This window comes from Monodon monoceros, unplaced genomic scaffold (assembly GCF_005190385.1).
Source record: "Monodon monoceros isolate NGI ecotype Baffin Bay Population unplaced genomic scaffold, NGI_Narwhal_1 Super_Scaffold_9, whole genome shotgun sequence".
NCBI lineage: Eukaryota > Metazoa > Chordata > Mammalia > Artiodactyla > Monodontidae > Monodon > Monodon monoceros.
In genome coordinates, this window is record NW_021703786.1 from 30889835 (window position 1) to 30907935 (window position 18101).

Genomic DNA, 18101 nt, shown 5'->3' on the forward strand with positions numbered 1-18101 from the left:
CCCTGGCAGGCCACCCTGGCAGATCTCCAGGATGTGGCCTCAGGGGCAGAGGTATAAGGGACCTGGGTGAGTCCTTGGAGAGTCCCCTCCATGCCACCTGCCACAGGCACGTCCCAGGGCTCGGTGGGCCAGGTTTGTTTTCCCCCAGTCCCTCCAGTCAGGTCCACGGCCAGATAAGATGAGAGTATCTGGGACCAGCTCAGGTCACTCCTGGGACTCCTGTACCTCGCTGGCTGTGGGTGGAAAGATGAAGCCTTCTCTTTCCAAGTCTGGCTCCATCGTGAATTCACAGTTTGAACGCTCCTGGAATCCGAGGTGCCTTCCCGGCGCCCTCCGAGCACGTGGGTTTAGCTCCCACTTTCCCTGATGAATGTCCCTCTAGGGCAGCCCCAGTGAGCCAAGCACATGGGGTGGTGGCGGCGGTGGGGGGGGGGGTGGAACCTCGGCAGGGCCACCCAGCAGCTATAGGCTCAAGGCCCTCGGGATAAAGCCACCCCACCTCCCCTCCCTCCAGCTGTTCCCTACCCTCTCTGCCAGAGGCCACGCCGGGAACACCCATGGACAGAGCTCCAAAGGAAAACACAGAGGCCAAGGCGGTTTGGAGAAACCGGTTCAATTTCGATAGCATTTCCTTACAACTGTGCCTGGCTCAGGGCTGGGCAGCGGGTGGCGAAACCCTCCCCGTGTTGCCCAGGTCTCTGGGGGGTGGGAGCAGAAACAAAAAAGTTCTAGGCTAAGGCCGCTGCTATGTCCTGGATGCAACAACCTGTAAAATCACGTTAATCAAGGAAACGGACGTCCCGCTAAAGTCTGTGGTACTGCACTCTTTAAAAAAAAAAAAAAAAAATCAAACAAAAATAAAGATGCCCAAGCCACAGCTTAGGGTGACGGCCCCTGTCCACTCTGAGATGTTGCTGTGATCCGAGTCCTCGATCAATCCTGGACCCAGTCATCACTTGGGGTCATGTGGGAGGGTGACCTCTCGCCCAGTCCCACAATCCTTGCTCGGTAGAGGTCCCAGTGATATCCCAGGAGGGTGGCATCGGGACACCTGGTAGGCTGAAGCACCCAGTGGGGGACAGTCTGCTTTCTGATTGGGGCCAGGACGGAAAAACAGTCACCTTCCCTGAAGTAAGGGAAGAACACAGTTCTCTAGAAAAAAGTCAGATTTGCCAAGAGAGGAGATGCTGGTGCTGATTTGTATGTCGATTTGGGGTTAAGTGGGGAAGAGGGAAAAGGAGCCGGGTCGGGGTGTGGGGCTGGCCCGGCCCTGCCAGCCTTCCTGGTGGCTGGGGCACTCAGAGGTTGCTGAAGAGTTCGTTTTTCTTGCTCCAGTCCATCTGCGGGGCCCGTTTGCTGCTGCGCTTCTGGTGGGCCCTCTCTTTGGCCACGGCCAGGGAGATGTTGAAGTCCAGAATGGGGTCGGAGGAGGAGGAGGTAGATGAGGGTGCCGTGCAGTCCTGTTTCTTGAGGCTGTCTTGGGAATTCAGCTGTAAAGAGGAGGGGGCGGCAGAGTGCGGGAGTTAGTGCCTTGGCGAGGTGGCTCCCTTGGGGCGGTGCCCAGGGAAGCCAGGTCACAAGAACTGAACGTGGCTCAGCATGTGACCTCCACACAGGCTGGTGTGCCAGGATCAAATGTGGCCTGGGAATGGACTTCCTGTCACCCAGTGCCACCCCCCTCCGCCCAGCCGGCCAGCCTACCTCCTCACTGGTGTCACTGGAGGTGGATCTTGCCAGGGTTGGCCTGGGGCTCTCGGAGGCCGTCTCGGCCAGGGCTTCACGACTGTTCTCCTGGCACAGAGAGGAGGCGTGTGGGTGGGCAGGGCATGGGGTGGGCAGTCCTGGGCGAGGAAGGGCATTCCCAGGGAAGACAGGCGCCTCGGTCTGAGAAGTTCCACTTAAGCCCTTGCTATCCACCCCAGAGCCCCACCGCCTGAGCCTGCCAGGGCCCCTCGAGGATTTACATTTTCACATTCTTCCAAGGATCAGAGGGTAGCCCGGTTCCACCACCCAGGCAGGAGGAACCATCCATCGTGGGATTAGCTGAGTTACCCGCCCCAGTCCTCCCAATGCAGCCTTTGGGGCTGACTCGCCTTTTGGGACGGCGACCCAGGAGGGGCCTCCTGGAGTGTGGGGACACTGGGAGCATCTTTGCTTGGCGTGGGGAACGCCCGTGATGCTCCCTGAATCTCCTGCAGCCCATCTGACTGTTTACTTGGACTTGACCCCGGGATTCTTGAAATCTTAACCCCAAAGCAGCCAAGAAGGGCTTTGAAGGAAGGAGGTGGATGAGAGTTCTAGACCCACAGGTAGAGTGACAGAAGGCTCAGGTGGTCCAGGGCCAGCCCCTTGCTGTGTCTGTCCCCCAGCAGGAGCCCCCGGGGAAGGGAAGCCTTCGAGCAGACCCTGCAGAGAGCTCCCGTTCCGTGGTCCGACAGCGAGTCGGCCCACCCTAGAGCCAAGGCCTTGACCAGGGCTGTGGCTTGGTGCTCAGCTACTGCCTGGGTTCATCTGTGGCCCCAGCTGCCACCGGGCCCCGCCATGTCCCCCCAGCCTCCGCTGCCTCCTCTTCCCTCTGTCCGGGGAGGACAGGCTTTGTTCTTCCAGCCCAGACTGGAAGTAACAGGGGCCGGGGAGCGCGCGGCCAGACACTGCAGCTCTGTTCTTGGGGGGAAGAATGGCCGCCTCTGTGCGGTGGGGAGCTAGAGGCGGAGCTTGGCACCCAGGATGGCGGGCTGCGGACGGGCCGGCCAGGCCCCTCTCCCTCCCCGCTGCCTTGGGCCCAGGCGGGGGCTGAGGGATACACGGGCAGTTACATAGCTTGGGGCCCAGGAGGGAGCAGCCTGGAAACCCGTAGTTTCCACCTGAGCCAGATGCTGTCCACCTCCCACCTCCCCCTGCACCCCAGGACTCAGCGCCAGAGAAGCAATTAGGGGTCTGCCTTTACCTTCCGGATCTCTCCATTGGTGAAGGGCTCAGGCAAGGGACCTAGGCGAAGGAGAAAAGAGCGGAGGTGAGGCAGGCTCTGGGGAATGCCGATGGAGTGGGGCATGGAAGGCAGTGAAGTTGCGGGGTTTGGGCAGATAAGCAGATCATGTTCCCCAAGGTCGGTGTTTAAAAGTCTCCTGACTGCCACCCACCGTGAGTACCTTTGACATTTTGACAACCCAGCACCCACATACATTATGTGTGTGTGTGACAAAAGTTTAACGAAACGACTTGCCCTTACCACATCGCAATGCTTTTTGATATTTTCTATTCAGTTTCATTAAAAAAAAAAAAAAAAAAGAATTAAAAAAAAAAAAAACAAAAACAAAGATGCTGGCCTCTGCCTACTCGATTAATCCCAAGAACCACCGATGAGTAAGGAGCTGTTTGAAAAAAAGCGCTGTCCTAGAGGGGGCTGAAATTCCAGGCTGGCTGCCTACCAGCCACCCGGGGAAGCTTGTTGGAAATACAGGTTCCTGGGCTTTCACATCAGTTCCTGCTTCAGTGCGTCTGGGACGCGCCTAGGAATCAATATCTTTCAAATGCTCCCTAGGTGACGGTGGCATCACCAGAACTGGGACCACACCCTGGTTATGATTAGTACCTGCCTCAGCTGAAAGAAAAGAACCCCAACTCCTACTGGCCAGTGTGGGGATCAGGGTGGGGGGGGGACCAGAAGGCTCAGGGCAGAGTCCTGGGTGTGCCCTCCCCCAGCCAATGGGAAACCTGGTGGTGGCAGAAGGGGTCAGAGGGAGAGACACTCGGGCCTGGGGTCACCCTCCCTGGGCTCACTCAGGGTAGACACCCCACCTGGCTGCAAGGGGCGGCTGTTCCGTCTCTGGGGACTGGTCAGCCTGGTGGGTTTCTTCTGAACTCTTAGCTTAAGATCAGCGTGTGTCTTTCTCCTCCCCTGGACCGTGGCCCCGGCACAAGGCAGGCATACCTGACGCTCACCCAGCCTTCCCACGGTGGCTGGGCAGGGGAATGCTGGGACATGGGGACACTCACTCCCATCCCCCTGCAAGCAGCCCCTCACCCATGAGCTGTAGGCTGTCTCACTGTGGTAGGGAGGCAGCCGCTGGGAGGGGGCATTCCTCTCCACGGGGAGAGTTACATCCAGCTGGGAGGAGGGTCAACTGGGGAGGGTACCCACCCCCAGGTCTCCCTGTGCAGGTCCTCTGGCCAGAGGCTGCAGGCACTGAGGTTCCCAGGGCGTTCCCACCCAGCCAGAGGGAGACAGAGGAGGGAGGAATGTCTGAGGGTTGATGACTTGGGGGTGGGGAGCAGAGAAGGATGCTGGGGGAGGCCGGGGGAGGTATTTGAGCAGCTGAGGGGAATCCAGATTTCAGCTGTGTCTTCCCACACCATGTTGCCAAGAACAAGGCTGGGGGCTTCTCTTGGCTTCGGTTTCCCCCTTAATGAGAAAGGGGATTATCTGAGTGACCTGGTTTCCATGAACTTGGGAGCCAAGGGTAAAGGGGTACCCACCTCCCATGCCCAGGGTCTGCTAGCGACTTCTAACTCACCCATCCCCGCCTCCAGGAGCCCCCAGGACCCACTGGGCCCCTCCAGCTGGGGATCTAAGTTTGTGGCAGGACCTTTGCGTGGACCCATCTGCTACAAATATGACCCTCAGGGAGGCCCCACCCATTGCAAAGTCCAAAGATTTACCACCCAGCCCCCCACCCCTCCAGGAGCCATCTTCCCAGGGAGAAAAGTCCAGACCAGGGAGCAGAGCACCACTCAACTCCTCCCTGTCCTGGTGCAGCAGCCCTGCCCCATTTGGCTTGGGCTAGGGTGGGGGAGGTGCCAGGCTTGGCAGGGTGATGCGGGGGATGGGAAGGGCAGGGGCCCAGGGACCCACTGCTCTCTAGAGCCAGCGAGCCTGGGTTTCCAAGACAACCTGAGAGAAGGGAAGGGGAGGTACTGGGCCCTGTCATTGGACTCTGATCTGACCAAGCTAAGGCTGGAAGCCTCTCCAGACTTAACCCTTTCCTTGCATCAGCACTGCCCTGAGAGACTGCTGGGGGGAGAGGGGTGGGGGCCCAGGCCTCCCTCCGGTGCTGCAGCTTTGGCCTGGGAATCGGCAGCTCACTTCCATCTCGCCATCCCTCGTGCCAGCTCCCCCCCCCCCGTCATATGCCACCCTCAGAAACCCAATGTCAGCACCGGCATCCTCTCCCTGACCCTCTCTCCCAACCTACACCGTCTGCCTCCCGTCCCGTGGGACACAGTAGAGTCTAGAGCACCGGCCCACATCCCTGACCTGGGGGCCTCGGGCCGCCCTGCCCAGCTCACCATGCAGGTGCTCCTGAGACGGGATCACTCTGCATTTCTTGAAGAACTCATCGGTCTCCTTGTCCACCACCAGCAGCTTGGCCTCGTCCCCGCCAGCCTTGATGGCGGATACCACGTCCCCGTGCTGCCTGCCCTCCACGCAGACCCCGTTCACCTGTGGGTGGGGGCAGGGGTTACTGGCACAGGTCTCAGTTCCGGGGTGGGCGGGGGCAGCTGGAAGCAGTACAAGGGGTCCTCTCTGTCCTCGGCCAGTTGGCAACTGGGGGACACTCAGCCCCCCCTTGCCTGTGGAGTCCTGAACCAGGCCAAGTGATCCTCCCACCTGATGGTCAGATGGGGAGGCAGGACACGTGGGAAAAGCCAAAGAAAATAGCCGGCCAAGACTGAACAAACACAGCTGTGACATGGGACGGGAAAGATCTGGGAGGCCTGAGTTGGGCCCCAGCTTTTCTAGGTACTTCCCTCCCTGGGCCTTGGTTTGCTCACATGTAAAATGAGAAGTCTTGGGAGAGCTGATCTTCCAGCTCTAAGGTTCTAAGACTGAGATTCTGGGACCGGCCCCAAGACACTTGGTTCACGTTTCCTCTCCCAACGAGCATAGCACAAGAGTGTAAGAGTGTGCCTGAGAGCCCCACTTGGGAGAAGGATTTCATCCTCCTGCCCCCATCCTTGTGCCTGGCATGAAGGCCTTGGGCAGAGGGAAGCTCTGGCGGTCGCCCCAGACATCTAGCTGGATGGACGGGTGAATCGTGGACAGCTGAGTGTGTCTGCTCGGTGATGAAGAGCCCAGGGGAGATCCCGGCAGGAGAGAAGTCAGTCCATCTCTCCATCCATCCACCACCCATCTTTCCTTCCTTCCTTTTTTTAAAAAAAATTTTTTTTTTTGGCCACGCCACATGGCTTGTGGATCTCAGTTCCCCGACCAGGGATTGAACCCAGGCCCCAGGAGTGGAAGCGCACAGTCCTAACCACTGGACAGCCAGGGAAGTCCCCCATGTTTCCTTCCTTTTGTCCTTCCTTCCTTCCCACTCCCCCACCATCCTCCCCCATCTCCCATCCATCCATCTGTCTGGTATCTCTGGGCTGCCCGAGCCTCACAGGCTAATAGTGAAGGAGCAATGATGTGACGCCTGCCGCAGGGGAGGCCTCCTGCAGCCAGGAAGGAAGAGCCTGGGAGGAAAGCAAGAAGCGTTACCTCCACGATGCGGTCCTGGGCCCGGAGCCCCGAGGCCTCAGCGGGCGAGTCTGGGTCCACTGCCCGGATGAACTGGCCTGGCTTGGACTTGTCGCTGTGCAGGTTGAAGCCGTAGCCGTTGGGGCCCTTCTTCATGGCGCAGAGCCGAGGCCGAAGCTCGTGCTGCGGGGAGAAAGGAGGGGCCACGGTCATCCCACAGCACCCCGGGTTCCGCCCTCCCTGCTCCGTGCCTGACCCCACCTCCCCACCAAGGAGAACTGGGGGAGGACGCAACCTTGCTGAGATCCTACGTGCTGGCCTGGGACTCAGAAGACCCAAGACCCCCGCCTGCAGCAACCTGGCCGGGTGACCCTGGGCAGGCCACCGTTCCCTCTTCTGGCAAATGAGGGGTGGGAGCAGATTAGCTCAAGTCTCTCCCCTTCTGACATTCTAAGGGTAACCACGTTATTTTGATCACTACCTCATCTCTCAGGGGGTAGCATCCCTGCCAGCCTGGCTGGGTACCTGGGACAGTGACTGGGGACCCCCAGCCCTTCTGTACCCTATTGTCTGCAGTGGGGGAAGCAAGGGCAGCTGGTTACTCAAAGCTGGTCAGCATGTTTACAGTAAAGCCTCTCCTCGCCCACACGGACTCCTGTCTCGTCCCCACCAAGCAAAATGACCCAGCCAGAAAGGAGCTGGGGGCCAGATGACCACAGACCGGAGTGAGGCACAGCCAGGGGTCCTGGATGCGACAGGCACATCCCCACCAGCAGAACCAAGGCTGAGGGGAAAGGCAGCAACAGAACCCCAAAGACCGTGTGGGTCCCCAAGGAGCCCGAATGGGGAGGGGAGCGGTGGGGAGCCCCGTGTGGCTGTGGCCATGGCCTGGGGAGGGGGACCCACGGAAAAGGTACAAGAAGATTGCCCTTACACACTCAGACCCTCCGCTGAGAACGGTTTTCACCAGCCTAAGCAGCTTAGCTTAGAAGCTGCAGCCCTGGGGTACGTTTACAAGACGGAGGGAATACAGTGTGAGGGGGCCAGAGGCCTGAGCCCATGACCGACTTGGGGTGCCTCTCCCCCTTCTCCCAGGCCTGCTAGCTCTGGGTTATCACCCGGCTGCCAGGTATCTCCCATTTAGGAGCTATGTGACCTGGGGCAAGTAATTTCCTTCTCAGAGCCTAGGGTTCATTGTTTGTAGACCATTCTTAGTGCCAGGGTTGCTAGGAGGTCCAGGGGGTAATTAACATATGTGGGAACACCTGACCACGCTAAAATCTCTGTGCCCGGTTTGCCATCGTTGCTAATATCAATACAAGCTGAGAAGTGAGATTCTGAGGGTGGGGTGGGGTGCCGGGTAGCTCTGAGACCTCACTCCCCAGCTGGGAGAGGAGAAGGCAAGGGAGGGGTGGGGAGGGAGGGGAGGGCTTACAGGCCTCCTGCCCCAACTCGCTGGCCCCAGGAGGCGGCTGCCATCCGCGGTGAAGCCTCAGTCCCCACCCCTCTGCTCTGGGAGGGGTAGGGAGGTGGCCGGAGGAGGGTGACTCTGCTTTCCTTTAGATGCCTGGGTGGGCCTTTGTGTGTTTCAGGATGTTGGTAGGGGGTGTGGAGAGGCCAAGACAGGAAGGAGGGGTGAGGCGACGTTTAGGCCTGGGTTTACCCTAATCTGGGCTAGAGGCCCCGTGCGCTCTCACTTCACCCCAGACCACAGCTGACAGTTAAGTGAGCATAAAAAAGTGGGGGGCGCCCACGGAGGCACCCTCTTTTCTCCAGTTCTCCTCATCCCTTCCGGTCCTCACTGGAGGCCCACCCCCCCGCTGCTTCCCCCGGGGTGGGGGGGGAGGCCCTCCCGCAGCCTGCAGCCCCCGCCCCCCAGCGGGATCTAGTTCCGGGAGTGAGGCTCTTTTCCCCTCAAGCTAATCCCTCCGCGGAGCTGCCAGCCCAGCCCTCACCCAGGCCCAGGGGAACAGGAACAGGTCCGACCAGTTGCTACCACGGGGCAGGCTCAGCTTTCTGCCCCAGCCGGGCAGTGCTCTGCAGTCACCCTGAGAAAGCGGGGAGGGTGCATCACGGGGAAGGGAGAGGGCAGCTCTGATGTCTCTGCTCCCCCCGGCCGCCCCTCACTCCAGAGAGCCTTCCCCCCAGCCTCGAGATAGGGTTAGGGGTAGGGTGAGGGTTAAGCCTGACCCCTATCCTCGAGATGGGAAAACTGAGACAGGAAGCCCATTGCCTCATGTCAGAGCTTCACGGTGGAGAAGCCAGGACGCCACCCCGGGCTCTGACTTGGGACCTGTGCTCCCGCCACCATCCCTGGAAGGACCCAAGCCCAGGCTGGAAGGAGGCCCACTGGAGGTGGGGAGTTGCAAACACCGCTTGCAGCCTCTGCTGGGAGGGGCAAGGAGATGATGAAACCGCAGGCTTCCTTCCGAGGCTCAGGCTCGCGGCCTCTCGCGGGGCGACACGGCGGCGAGCAGGCCCGGCGGCTTCGGGTGTCCTCCTGGCTGGCGGGGCGGCACTGGCTGCCCCCGTGATGCGTCTCTGTGCCGCGGGCTTCCCTCACTGATCCTCAGCACCTTTCACCCCGGGGACCCTTGTCTGGTGACTTGTCGTATGCACCTCACTTCCTTCTGCTGGCGCCAAGCCATGAGGATCTCATGGTAGATCCACCTGCAGGGCCCAGGCCCCCGCTGCTCCCTTCCCCCTGCACTGGGACCTGTTCCGTTGCTTTCTGGGGTGGCTGGGGCAGGGGACAAGGAAACCCCAGGCGTTTTCCGAAGCGCTCAGACAAGTATAGAGCCCCACCCAGCTCCCATCTTCCCCAGTCCCCAGAGGCTCCCTCCCTTCCCATGGGGCTGGGGGGGGGGCTTCCCATTCTTCCCGTGTTGCTCTCCACCCTTCCCCCAGCTGTCCCCAGGAGGTGTCATTGCCAGCTGCTGAGTCAGACCATTAAAGGAGGCCATCCCAGCCTGGTGGAGGCTGGTGCTGTCAGGAGTCCTGGGGGCAGCTCCCTCAGGATGTGTGGTCAGCACCGAGAAGAGAAGATGGGGAGGGGAGGTGTCAGGTGCTGGCCGGAGCTTGGCCACCATTGCTCTGGGCCCACACCCCCAGAGCTGGGGCAAGGGGAATAAATGGAACATCTGGGACATCCTGGGGGTGGTATGCGGCTCCCAGGAGCTCAGGAGGGGACTTGTGCCATAGTGGCAGCTCCGGAGGGGAACATGGCCCCAGCGTGTTCAGAGATTCAGGTGGGTCTTCCAGTGTGGATGACAGCTTGGAAGTAAAAATCAGGATCTGCTCAGTGGGGAGACTGGCAGAGACGTGAGAGGAAAGACCAGGAGGCGGTGGTGGCCGACGGGCTGTGCAAATGGGCTGGGGCGGCTGGGGGCTGGATGAGTCTCTCACTTCCAGACAATGCCAGACCTGCCTTCCAGAATAGACCCTGTCAGGAGAGCTGCCTCTAGACTCTCCCCATGGGGGCTTTTCCCACCCTGCGGGTCTCGGGCTGACCCGAGCCTTGCACAGGCCTGCCCTGGCTGCTGGCTCCATTCCGTCCTCTTCACCCAGGGAGCCCAGTCACCTCCACCCATTCAGCCCAGGGAGCGGATGTTGGGCACGGAATTCAATAGGCACCACCAGCAGCCACCTGGAAAGCTGGGGAAAGTCGATACCCTAATCCTGGTGACCGTCTCTGGGGAGCAGGCCCAGGGCCGCTCCCTGCTCCTCCTTGGGGAGGGCGGCTGGGGGCCAACGCCCCACTGGGCCCAGCCCCTCCCTGGCCGGTGCCATGGTGATGGGCCCTATAGAAAACAAGCCAGGCTGCTTCTCCCGGGCCAGCCAGCTCCGGGCCCCAGAAGGGGCGGCTGGAGGAGCAGCAAGACCACCGGGGTGGCTAGGGGAACAACAGAGGTGACTCGTCACCTCCCAAGGCTGCCCTTCCCCCCAGCCCGGCCAGCCGAGGGCTCTTCTTTATGCAAATAAGATAAGAATGATACCCTGCCCCCACACAGGGGAATCAGCCCCAACAAGGGAGGAGGGGTGGGGGGGTGGAGAGATGGAGCCCTGGCTGTTCTGGTAGGGGAGGGGTGGGGTATACTGGGTGTAAGGAGCCCGGGCTGCTCTGGGATGCAGCTCAGCCCGCTCCACGGGGCTCTTGGAGACACAGGCCTGGGTCTGGTGCCAACTCTTCAAGGAAACCAGGATGGAGCGAGCTGCCTCTGCCTGGGGGTGACGCGTGACTGGGCAGCACGGGGGCACTGTCCTTAGGGCAGGCTGGGAAGTGACCAGGAGCTCAGACTGCTGGCCAGTGTCCAGGCTCTAGGCTGAAGGCATCCTCTCCTCACCCAAAGGGAGGTGATCAAGGGCTCAGCTGTCACTGACCCATGATCTCTGGCCCTGATGTGGCTTCATTTATTTCTCCCTAGAAGACACCCCAGCCGAAGGTCTGTACACACTGAGGAATGCTGCCACCTCCCTCTGCAAAAAAGGAGCGACTCTAGGCCTTGATCTCATGCTTTGCCATTTCTCAGCGGGAAGGCCCTTCTCCGGAGACCCGCAGGGTGGGATCCAGGAGGGAGCCAGGTGATAAAGTGGGGGCTGCTTCTCTGACACCCCCGCCCAGGGACCCCGAGCCAGGTTCTCCCTCTGGCTCTTTTCTCCCGGTGCTGGCCAGAGACCCACCCGATGGAGAGTTTGGCTCAGTTCTCCCCAGGCCTGGGCAAGCCTGGGATAGAGCAGGCTGGTACCTGGGCTGCGGCCTGGCTGGACACCACCCAGGCTGGCAGGCTCTCTACCGTCATCCCTCCTCACCCTCCTTCCAGAAGTTGCTGGATTTAACTCCTGTGGGCTGTCCCAAGAGGCTCTGTAAGGACCTTTTCGGAGCTTGTGAAATCGGGGCTCTACGTTTAGTGAGCACTTACTAAGTGCCAAGCATCCCACCAGGGCTTTATAAGTGTATATTCTCGTCAGGACCCAACTGTAACCCTTTGGGAGGAGGGTATTATTGCCCTCACTTCACAGATGAGGAAACTCAGGTTCAAACAGGTGGCATAAACCGCTCAAGTACATACAGGTGATAGGAGGAGAAGAGGGTCGGCTTTGAGCTCAGCTCTAGAGCAGCAGTGCCCCATAGAAACAGAATGCCAGTCACGTAGGTAACTTAAACGTTTCTAGTAGCCAAATTAAAACGTAAAAAGAAACAAGAAAAATCAGTTTTAATATCTCACTTAACACAACATATCCAAAATATTATCCTTCTAACACGTAATCTATTTAAAAGTTATTAATGGCATATTTTACCTCCTTTTTGCTGTACTAAGTTTTCAAAATCTGGTGTGCATTTTATTTTTCACTTACGGCACATCTCAATTTCAACCAGCACACTTCACGCGCTAAGAGCCACACGTGGCCAGTGCCTGCCCAAAGGCCCATACAGACCCTAGAGGTATCACTCTCAACTCTTAGGCTGCCCCCTGCGTCCCCACGGCCTTTCAACAAGCACAGGGAGAGGCCGGAGCCTTTGTCCCTGGGAAGTCAGTCCCCCAGCCTTGGACGGCACTAGAACCCAGGCCTCGGGGCATCCGCACCACTTGTCCTTTTCAGGGCGCAGGAAGCCAAACATGGTCTGGGGTCGGGGGATGTGGTGAACTGTCCTACCCTGAGGGGTGGGGGAGGAAGGCCAAGGCCGTCAAGATCAGCCTCTCAGGGGGAGTCCTTTGTGCTACAGGGGAGCCCCAGAGCCAGCAAGGACAGTTCTCAGGCCCTGGGGATGAGGGTAGAGACTTGGTCACCAGACTCCCGGCTGGGCCCATCGTGTGAGAAGGGATGGGGCCTGGAGCCTGCCCCTTCTGCGCCGAGGCCTTCCATCGGGGCTGACACTTTTCCTGATGGTGTCCCCTGGGGACAGAAGCACCTGGGAGCCCTGGATCCTTGCAGGGAGCTGGTTCCAGCAGCCTGAATTTATGCTGCTGTGATGGCCCTGGTATGGCCCAGAATGTGATGGGCGGAGACACCCAGCTGGAGGGTCAGGCCCTTAAGCACAACCCAAGCCAGATGGACGTGCAGACACTGGAGTCAGAGTGAGCGGAGTTCTCAGACACAGCCCTGCTACAGGGTAAGGGCTCCCTACTGAGAACCGTGGGGCCCACCGCCCGCACTGATGGAGCCTCAGTCTCCACATATGGACAATGGGGCTAGTATCTACCCCGTAGGGTGGTCACGTGGATTAACTGAGATAAGGCATGTTTAGTACACAGCACATTGCCAGACACATATAATAACTACCATTTACTTATTATTTATCAACTTACAAAATGGAGAAAATAATACCTGATTTGCAGGGTTGTGGTGAGGGAAGAAAAAGAAAAAAATCAATGAAGTGTGTATCACTATCTTTAGGGCCGGGCAACTAGTAGGCTTAGAGTAGCTCCCATTATTGGGGTCTAGAGCTCTGGTTTCTCTCTGCAAGAGGCTCACAGCACCCTCAAGACCTTGGCCAGGCCCCTTCTTCCCCTAATTCCTAAGCACTCCCTGACTTCCTCAGGGATCCATGGGATGGGAAGCCTGAGGAGGAAGAGAAGGGCCCCCCCATGGAGACATGACGGGGTTCCTTGAGAAAAAAGCCCCTTTCTCTTTCCAAGAGAATCATCTCCAGGATTGAACAGGAACCAGAAGGTCAGAACCAGGGGCTATCCCAGGGGAGAAAGAAATCCCAAGTATGTGGCTTAAGAGGAGGAACCAGCACACAAGCCGTCACACCCTGTCCATTTCCAATCCAAACATCCTGCAGCTCAAGCCCTGCTCTGCCCTCGCAGACTCCAGCTCGGTCGGTGCGAAACGGAAACATGGGAAAGAGGTTGGAGGCTGCCAGCTAATTGTGCCCACCCCCGACTTTGCCACCTGGGGTACCTCTGGGATCAAGGTCAGGCGTGGCGGGAACCCACCCCACGCTGGGCACTTAACACACACCTTCCGCATCATCTCATCAAATCTCTCCCACAACCCTGCAGGGTGGGGTCCCCATTTCACAGAGGCAGAAGCTGAGGCTCGTGGGGAACGCTGAACAATCAGGGTCCCAGAGCCAGAGGGCAACAGGGCTGGGATTCACAGGCTTTTGGCTCTCTAGTTTTAAAATGGAAGCTGCTAGTAGGCAAGAAAAAGGAGCGGGTAAAGCTCCATCTGGAATTCCAATCTCCGGGTGTGCTCTCGAGGCACGAACAGGCCCAGGTGGGTTGGGCTGAGATGAATGAGGACAAAGGTCCCCCATGGCTGTTTCGCATTCATCCATTCATGCAAAAATTATTTATTGAGCCCCTCCCTGCTCGCTGCCGGGGACAGTGATGGGGATATAAACATAAATAAGCCACAGCTGTTGCCCTTGGGACCCAGCACGGGCTGGTGGAGGAGATACGAACAGATGACTGAGATATTGCGTGTTCAGTGTGAGAAAAGGTGGAAGGACAGGGGGCAGAAGGTGAGGAAAGAGTTCACGATGCCTGCGGGGTCGAGGAAAGGTTTCCTGGGAGGTGAGTGGTGTTGGGGAGCGTGCTTGGCGCAGAAGGGGACTGAGGGTTCCCACGTGCAGATATCAGGTGCAAAGGCTCAAAGCACATGGCATGCTGGGAGGGGATTCGGACCCTCGGTGTGGTTTGGTGGGCTGGTGGGGACAAGAGGCGCGGTGGCGAGAGAAGGCTGCCAGATTGTGAAGGGCTGATTCTTCAATGACAGCGACCCCAGATGGAGCGCTTTCGGATGCCAGGCTTGGCCACGGCAGCACGTGCCCTATGGGAGAGGCAGATCCAGGGCTAGCTGCCCCCTGGGTGGGCGTGTAGTCATCACTGTGAAATATGTATTAATTCAGATCTCAGCAACCAACGTTCACTGAGCACTTACTTAGTGGAGGCTCTGAGCTACTGGCTCGACAGGCATCCTCATGTAACCCCGCCAACGCCACGAGGCCCCTGCTGTCACCCCCAATTTACACAAGAGGAAATGGAAGCTTAGAGAAACTTGGCTCGCTCGCGGTGGCCCAGCGAGTGCAGCTGAGCTGGCTCAGGCCTGCCCAGCCCCCGCTGTGGGCCCCGTGCCGGCTGCCCAGCTCGAGGATTTAGGCCTCATCCTGTGACGGGGGGCCGTGAGCAGGGGCGCTGCTGCTCCTCCCTCCCCGTGGGCGGAGGTGTGCCGAGTTGGAGGCACCCCGCCACCTCCTCCGAGATCAGTACTATGGGCACCCCTCGCCCTCTGCCCTGCATCATTCTCGACCCAGGCCGCTCTTCCCAGTGAGATGTCACCCGCCACCCACTCTGCATGACACTTTCCCACTAACGCCTTTTTCACTTCTGAGAACTAACGGGTATGTCATTAACAGCCCCCACTTCGCAAACGAATTCAGACTCAAACTGATCAGTAACATTCAAACGCTGGGTGTATCCCTTACATAGACATCCCTTGTCTCTTCGCGGAACGATGAACTCTTATGACGTCGGTTAACTTTTTTTTTTTCGTTTTTTGCAACGACAGGGCGGGTCATCTGCAGGCCCACCGTACCAGATTTCATGGGAACCTCCTACCAGAAGGACTTAACGCTGCTCGGCGGCCAGGCAGAGGCTAAGAGACACCCCGCTCACAGCTGGGATTCAAATGCCTGGGCGTACAAGATGCTCAGTCCAGCACACTAGGGGCTCAAGGACTTTCCATTAGTTGTAAAATTCTAGAGAAGGCAGGTGTCACTGGAACCCAACGCCCTCATTTTATTGATGGGAGAACCAAGGCTCAGAGAAGTTCTGATTTGCTCGTTGACCTGAAACCCCAAGAGGCCTGGTGATGGTGTCCCCGGGACTGGCTGGAGGGTTCTGTTCCCTTCCACGGGCCCAACAGAGCATACACACAAATGCAGGTGTCACGCCACTACCTGGGGCAACCCCATCCTGCGCTCACCCAGAGAGCAGAAGCCAACCTCTGCTGCTTCTCAGGTGGCCTGGTGGGGAGCACATGTGCTAGGTCAAGCCTCCGTCCTGGCCTCTGCGCCCCCCAGCTCCCCGCAGGCCCTCCTGCACCCAGCAGCAAAACCAAAAGGGCACCAGGAGGAGCTAAACATGACTGCAACCTAGAGGGGCGGGGCGGGGAGGCCGGTTACTTGTGCCAGTGCCGAAGTCCAAAAAAACAAAAACAAAACAGGAATGGTCAATCGATGCCCTCGGCACAAAGTTCAAACTGGATTTCTGCCTGGGACCAGAGGTCATGGGTCCCAACTCCCCAGTGTCAAACCCCTGCCAGGGGTGCTCCGACCCCACCCCCACCCTTGCCAATGCCAGCTTGTTAGCGGCAGGAAGCAGGAGCCTGGTGGCCCTGGCGTTCTCGGCACCCAGCTCTGGCTGGACAGGACTCCTGGTGACTTCACCTCCACCAAACCAACCGGCCCTCTCCGGCTCCACTTACTACCCTAAAAGGCTGAACTGTGCCCTTTCTCTGTCAAGGGAGGCTCCTACTGGCACCACGGACACCCCTGCCAGCAGGTGGAGAGCTGGTGAAGCCAAACGGGCCCAGGGGATGCCCTGGTCCTGCTCCCCACAACCCCACCCTGAGACCCCCCCTTCACTCTCCGGGGAACAGCAGGCTCAATACAACTTCCCTTTTGCCTCCGCCCCTCCTACGGCCGATCCAAACTGGGGTCATGAGAGGAAACACCAAACGTGGTTAGAAAGCAACCAGTCTGCTTGCTGTCCAGGGACTGGAGTGAGACAGCTGATGCCAGGGCAAGACCACCTGCTGTCCGCTGTCCAGCCCAGGAACGCTGGACCACTCCCGCCGCCGTTTCTCCTCCTCCAAGGTCTTCCCTCCCGCTCCCAGATACTAGCCAGCGCTTACTCCTCACATTCCTGAGAATCATAAATCCCCCTGGGTGGCAGAGCTGCCACCATCCCCCAGACCAGACGCCTCTGCGCCTCCTCCCTGAGCCCCACCCCCATACATCGCCTTGGGACGGTGGAGCTTCTTTCTTAGAAGTCACACCGGACTTAAGGAGGATGAAGTCCAGCCAGGCTGAAGTTAATGATACACACGCCAGCCTGCGGGCTGTGGGGAAGGGGGGAAGTGCCTGAGAACCCAGCGTGTGACCCCCTCCCCTCCCCTCCCAGCGCTGCAGCTCCACACAGAAAGAGCTTAGTTATTGCTCTAGGTTTTTGAAGTCGGGGCCGCTCTAGCCTCACCCCAGCTTCATTTACCACCCCCAGGGGCCGTGGAGAAAGCTGGTCACTTGCACCAGGAGGGGCGGGATTGGGAGTCCCAAGGGACCGGAGAAGACACCACCGACAGAGTCGAGGAAAAGGGGACTGGACTCCCTGGAGCCGCTCGCCCTCACCCTCACTCCCAAAGGCGCTCAGGGTCCCAGCCCAGTCTGGGGAGAGGGAGTAGGGGTCGCGGGACGCAGCCTCAAGGCTGTAACTGCCAGTTCGCCCGGTTGGCGGGCGGAAGCAGTCTCCCCCGTGAGGATCCAGTTTCAGAAAGACAAGGCGGCAGCAGGGCTGGGCGTCCGGGGCGCCTGGGTCTCTGGACTACTCTCCCTCCCACCCGGTTCCAGCCTCGCCGTCCGGCCCGGGCCCGCACTTACCCGCTCCTGATGGCTCTTCTCGGCCTCGTGCGGCTCCGGCACGGCGGCGGGCGGCTCATTTTCGCCGCCAGCCCCCTGCTCCTCGGCGACGGCCGGCGGCTCGGCCTGCCCGGATCCTTCCTGGGGGCGCAGCATCTCCTCCCGGACCTGGACGCCCAACTTCTGCAGCCGCTCGTCGGTCTCGGGGTCGACCACCAGCAGGCGCACGGAGTTGAGTGCGGCACGGATGCGGCTCACCACCTGCTGGTGGGTCTCTTTCTCCACGTTCTCGCCATTCACCTCCACTAGCCGATCTCCGGCCAGCAGTCCCGACTTCTCGGCCGGCGAGCCGGGCTCCACCAGCCGGATGAACTGGCCTACCTTGCCCTTTTCCCCGTGCAGGTGGAAGCCGTAGCCGTTCGGACCCTTCTCCAGGCAGCAGAGCCGGGGTAGAGGCGCCCCGGCCGCCGCGTCCGTGCTCATCTCGCCCTGCAACGGCTCAGCGGCGTCCGGTCGGGGTCCGGAGACGGGACGGTCCACCCCTTCTTCTCACCCTGCGGGCCGGGAGACGAGAGCGAGGGCGGCAGGGAAAGCCCACGCCGCCGGACTGGCAGAGCGAGCAGGTGTCCTGGGAGCGGCGGACGCGAACTGCGAGGAGCCGAAGCTGAAGCTCACGGACCAATCCCCGCCGTGCGCGGAGTCTGAGCGTTCCAGAGCCCGCCCAGGCTGCTTATTCCGGGGGGCGGGGCCGCGTGGAGGGTGTGGACCACCGAGGGCCAATCAGACACCACGGAGAGGGGGCGCTCTGGCACGGTGAATGACACCGGCCAATGGGAGCGCGCAGGGGTGAGTTTCTGCTCTCAGCGCGGCGCCCCGCGGCGGGAGAAGAAAGAGGGCTCAGGAAGTGGAAGTGTCTGTTACCAAGTGGCTGGCTGAGGCCCGGGGGTGGGGGGGAGGGGGGAGGGGGAGGGCCGGGGCAGGGGCGAGTTCCTGGTACTGGGCAGAGCGGCCCGCAGGATCTTTTCTGATTTCCCTCCACCTGCCTCGGGGATTGAG

At 59.8% G+C, this 18101-nt stretch overlaps 1 protein-coding gene across 1 annotated transcript; it reads right to left on the minus strand.

Annotated features, from left to right (window-relative positions):
• Positions 1–595: 595 nt before the first annotated feature.
• On the minus strand, positions 596–17750 carry SLC9A3R1 (SLC9A3 regulator 1). Its single transcript, XM_029212724.1, has 6 exons — positions 17067–17750; positions 6482–6643; positions 5287–5440; positions 2948–2988; positions 1702–1791; positions 596–1490 (listed from the first exon to the last, which is right to left on the minus strand). The coding sequence occupies exons 1-6, from the start codon at positions 17526–17528 to the stop codon at positions 1299–1301; spliced, it is 1101 nt and encodes a 366-aa protein (XP_029068557.1). The 5' UTR covers positions 17529–17750; the 3' UTR covers positions 596–1298.
• Positions 17751–18101: the final 351 nt, after the last annotated feature.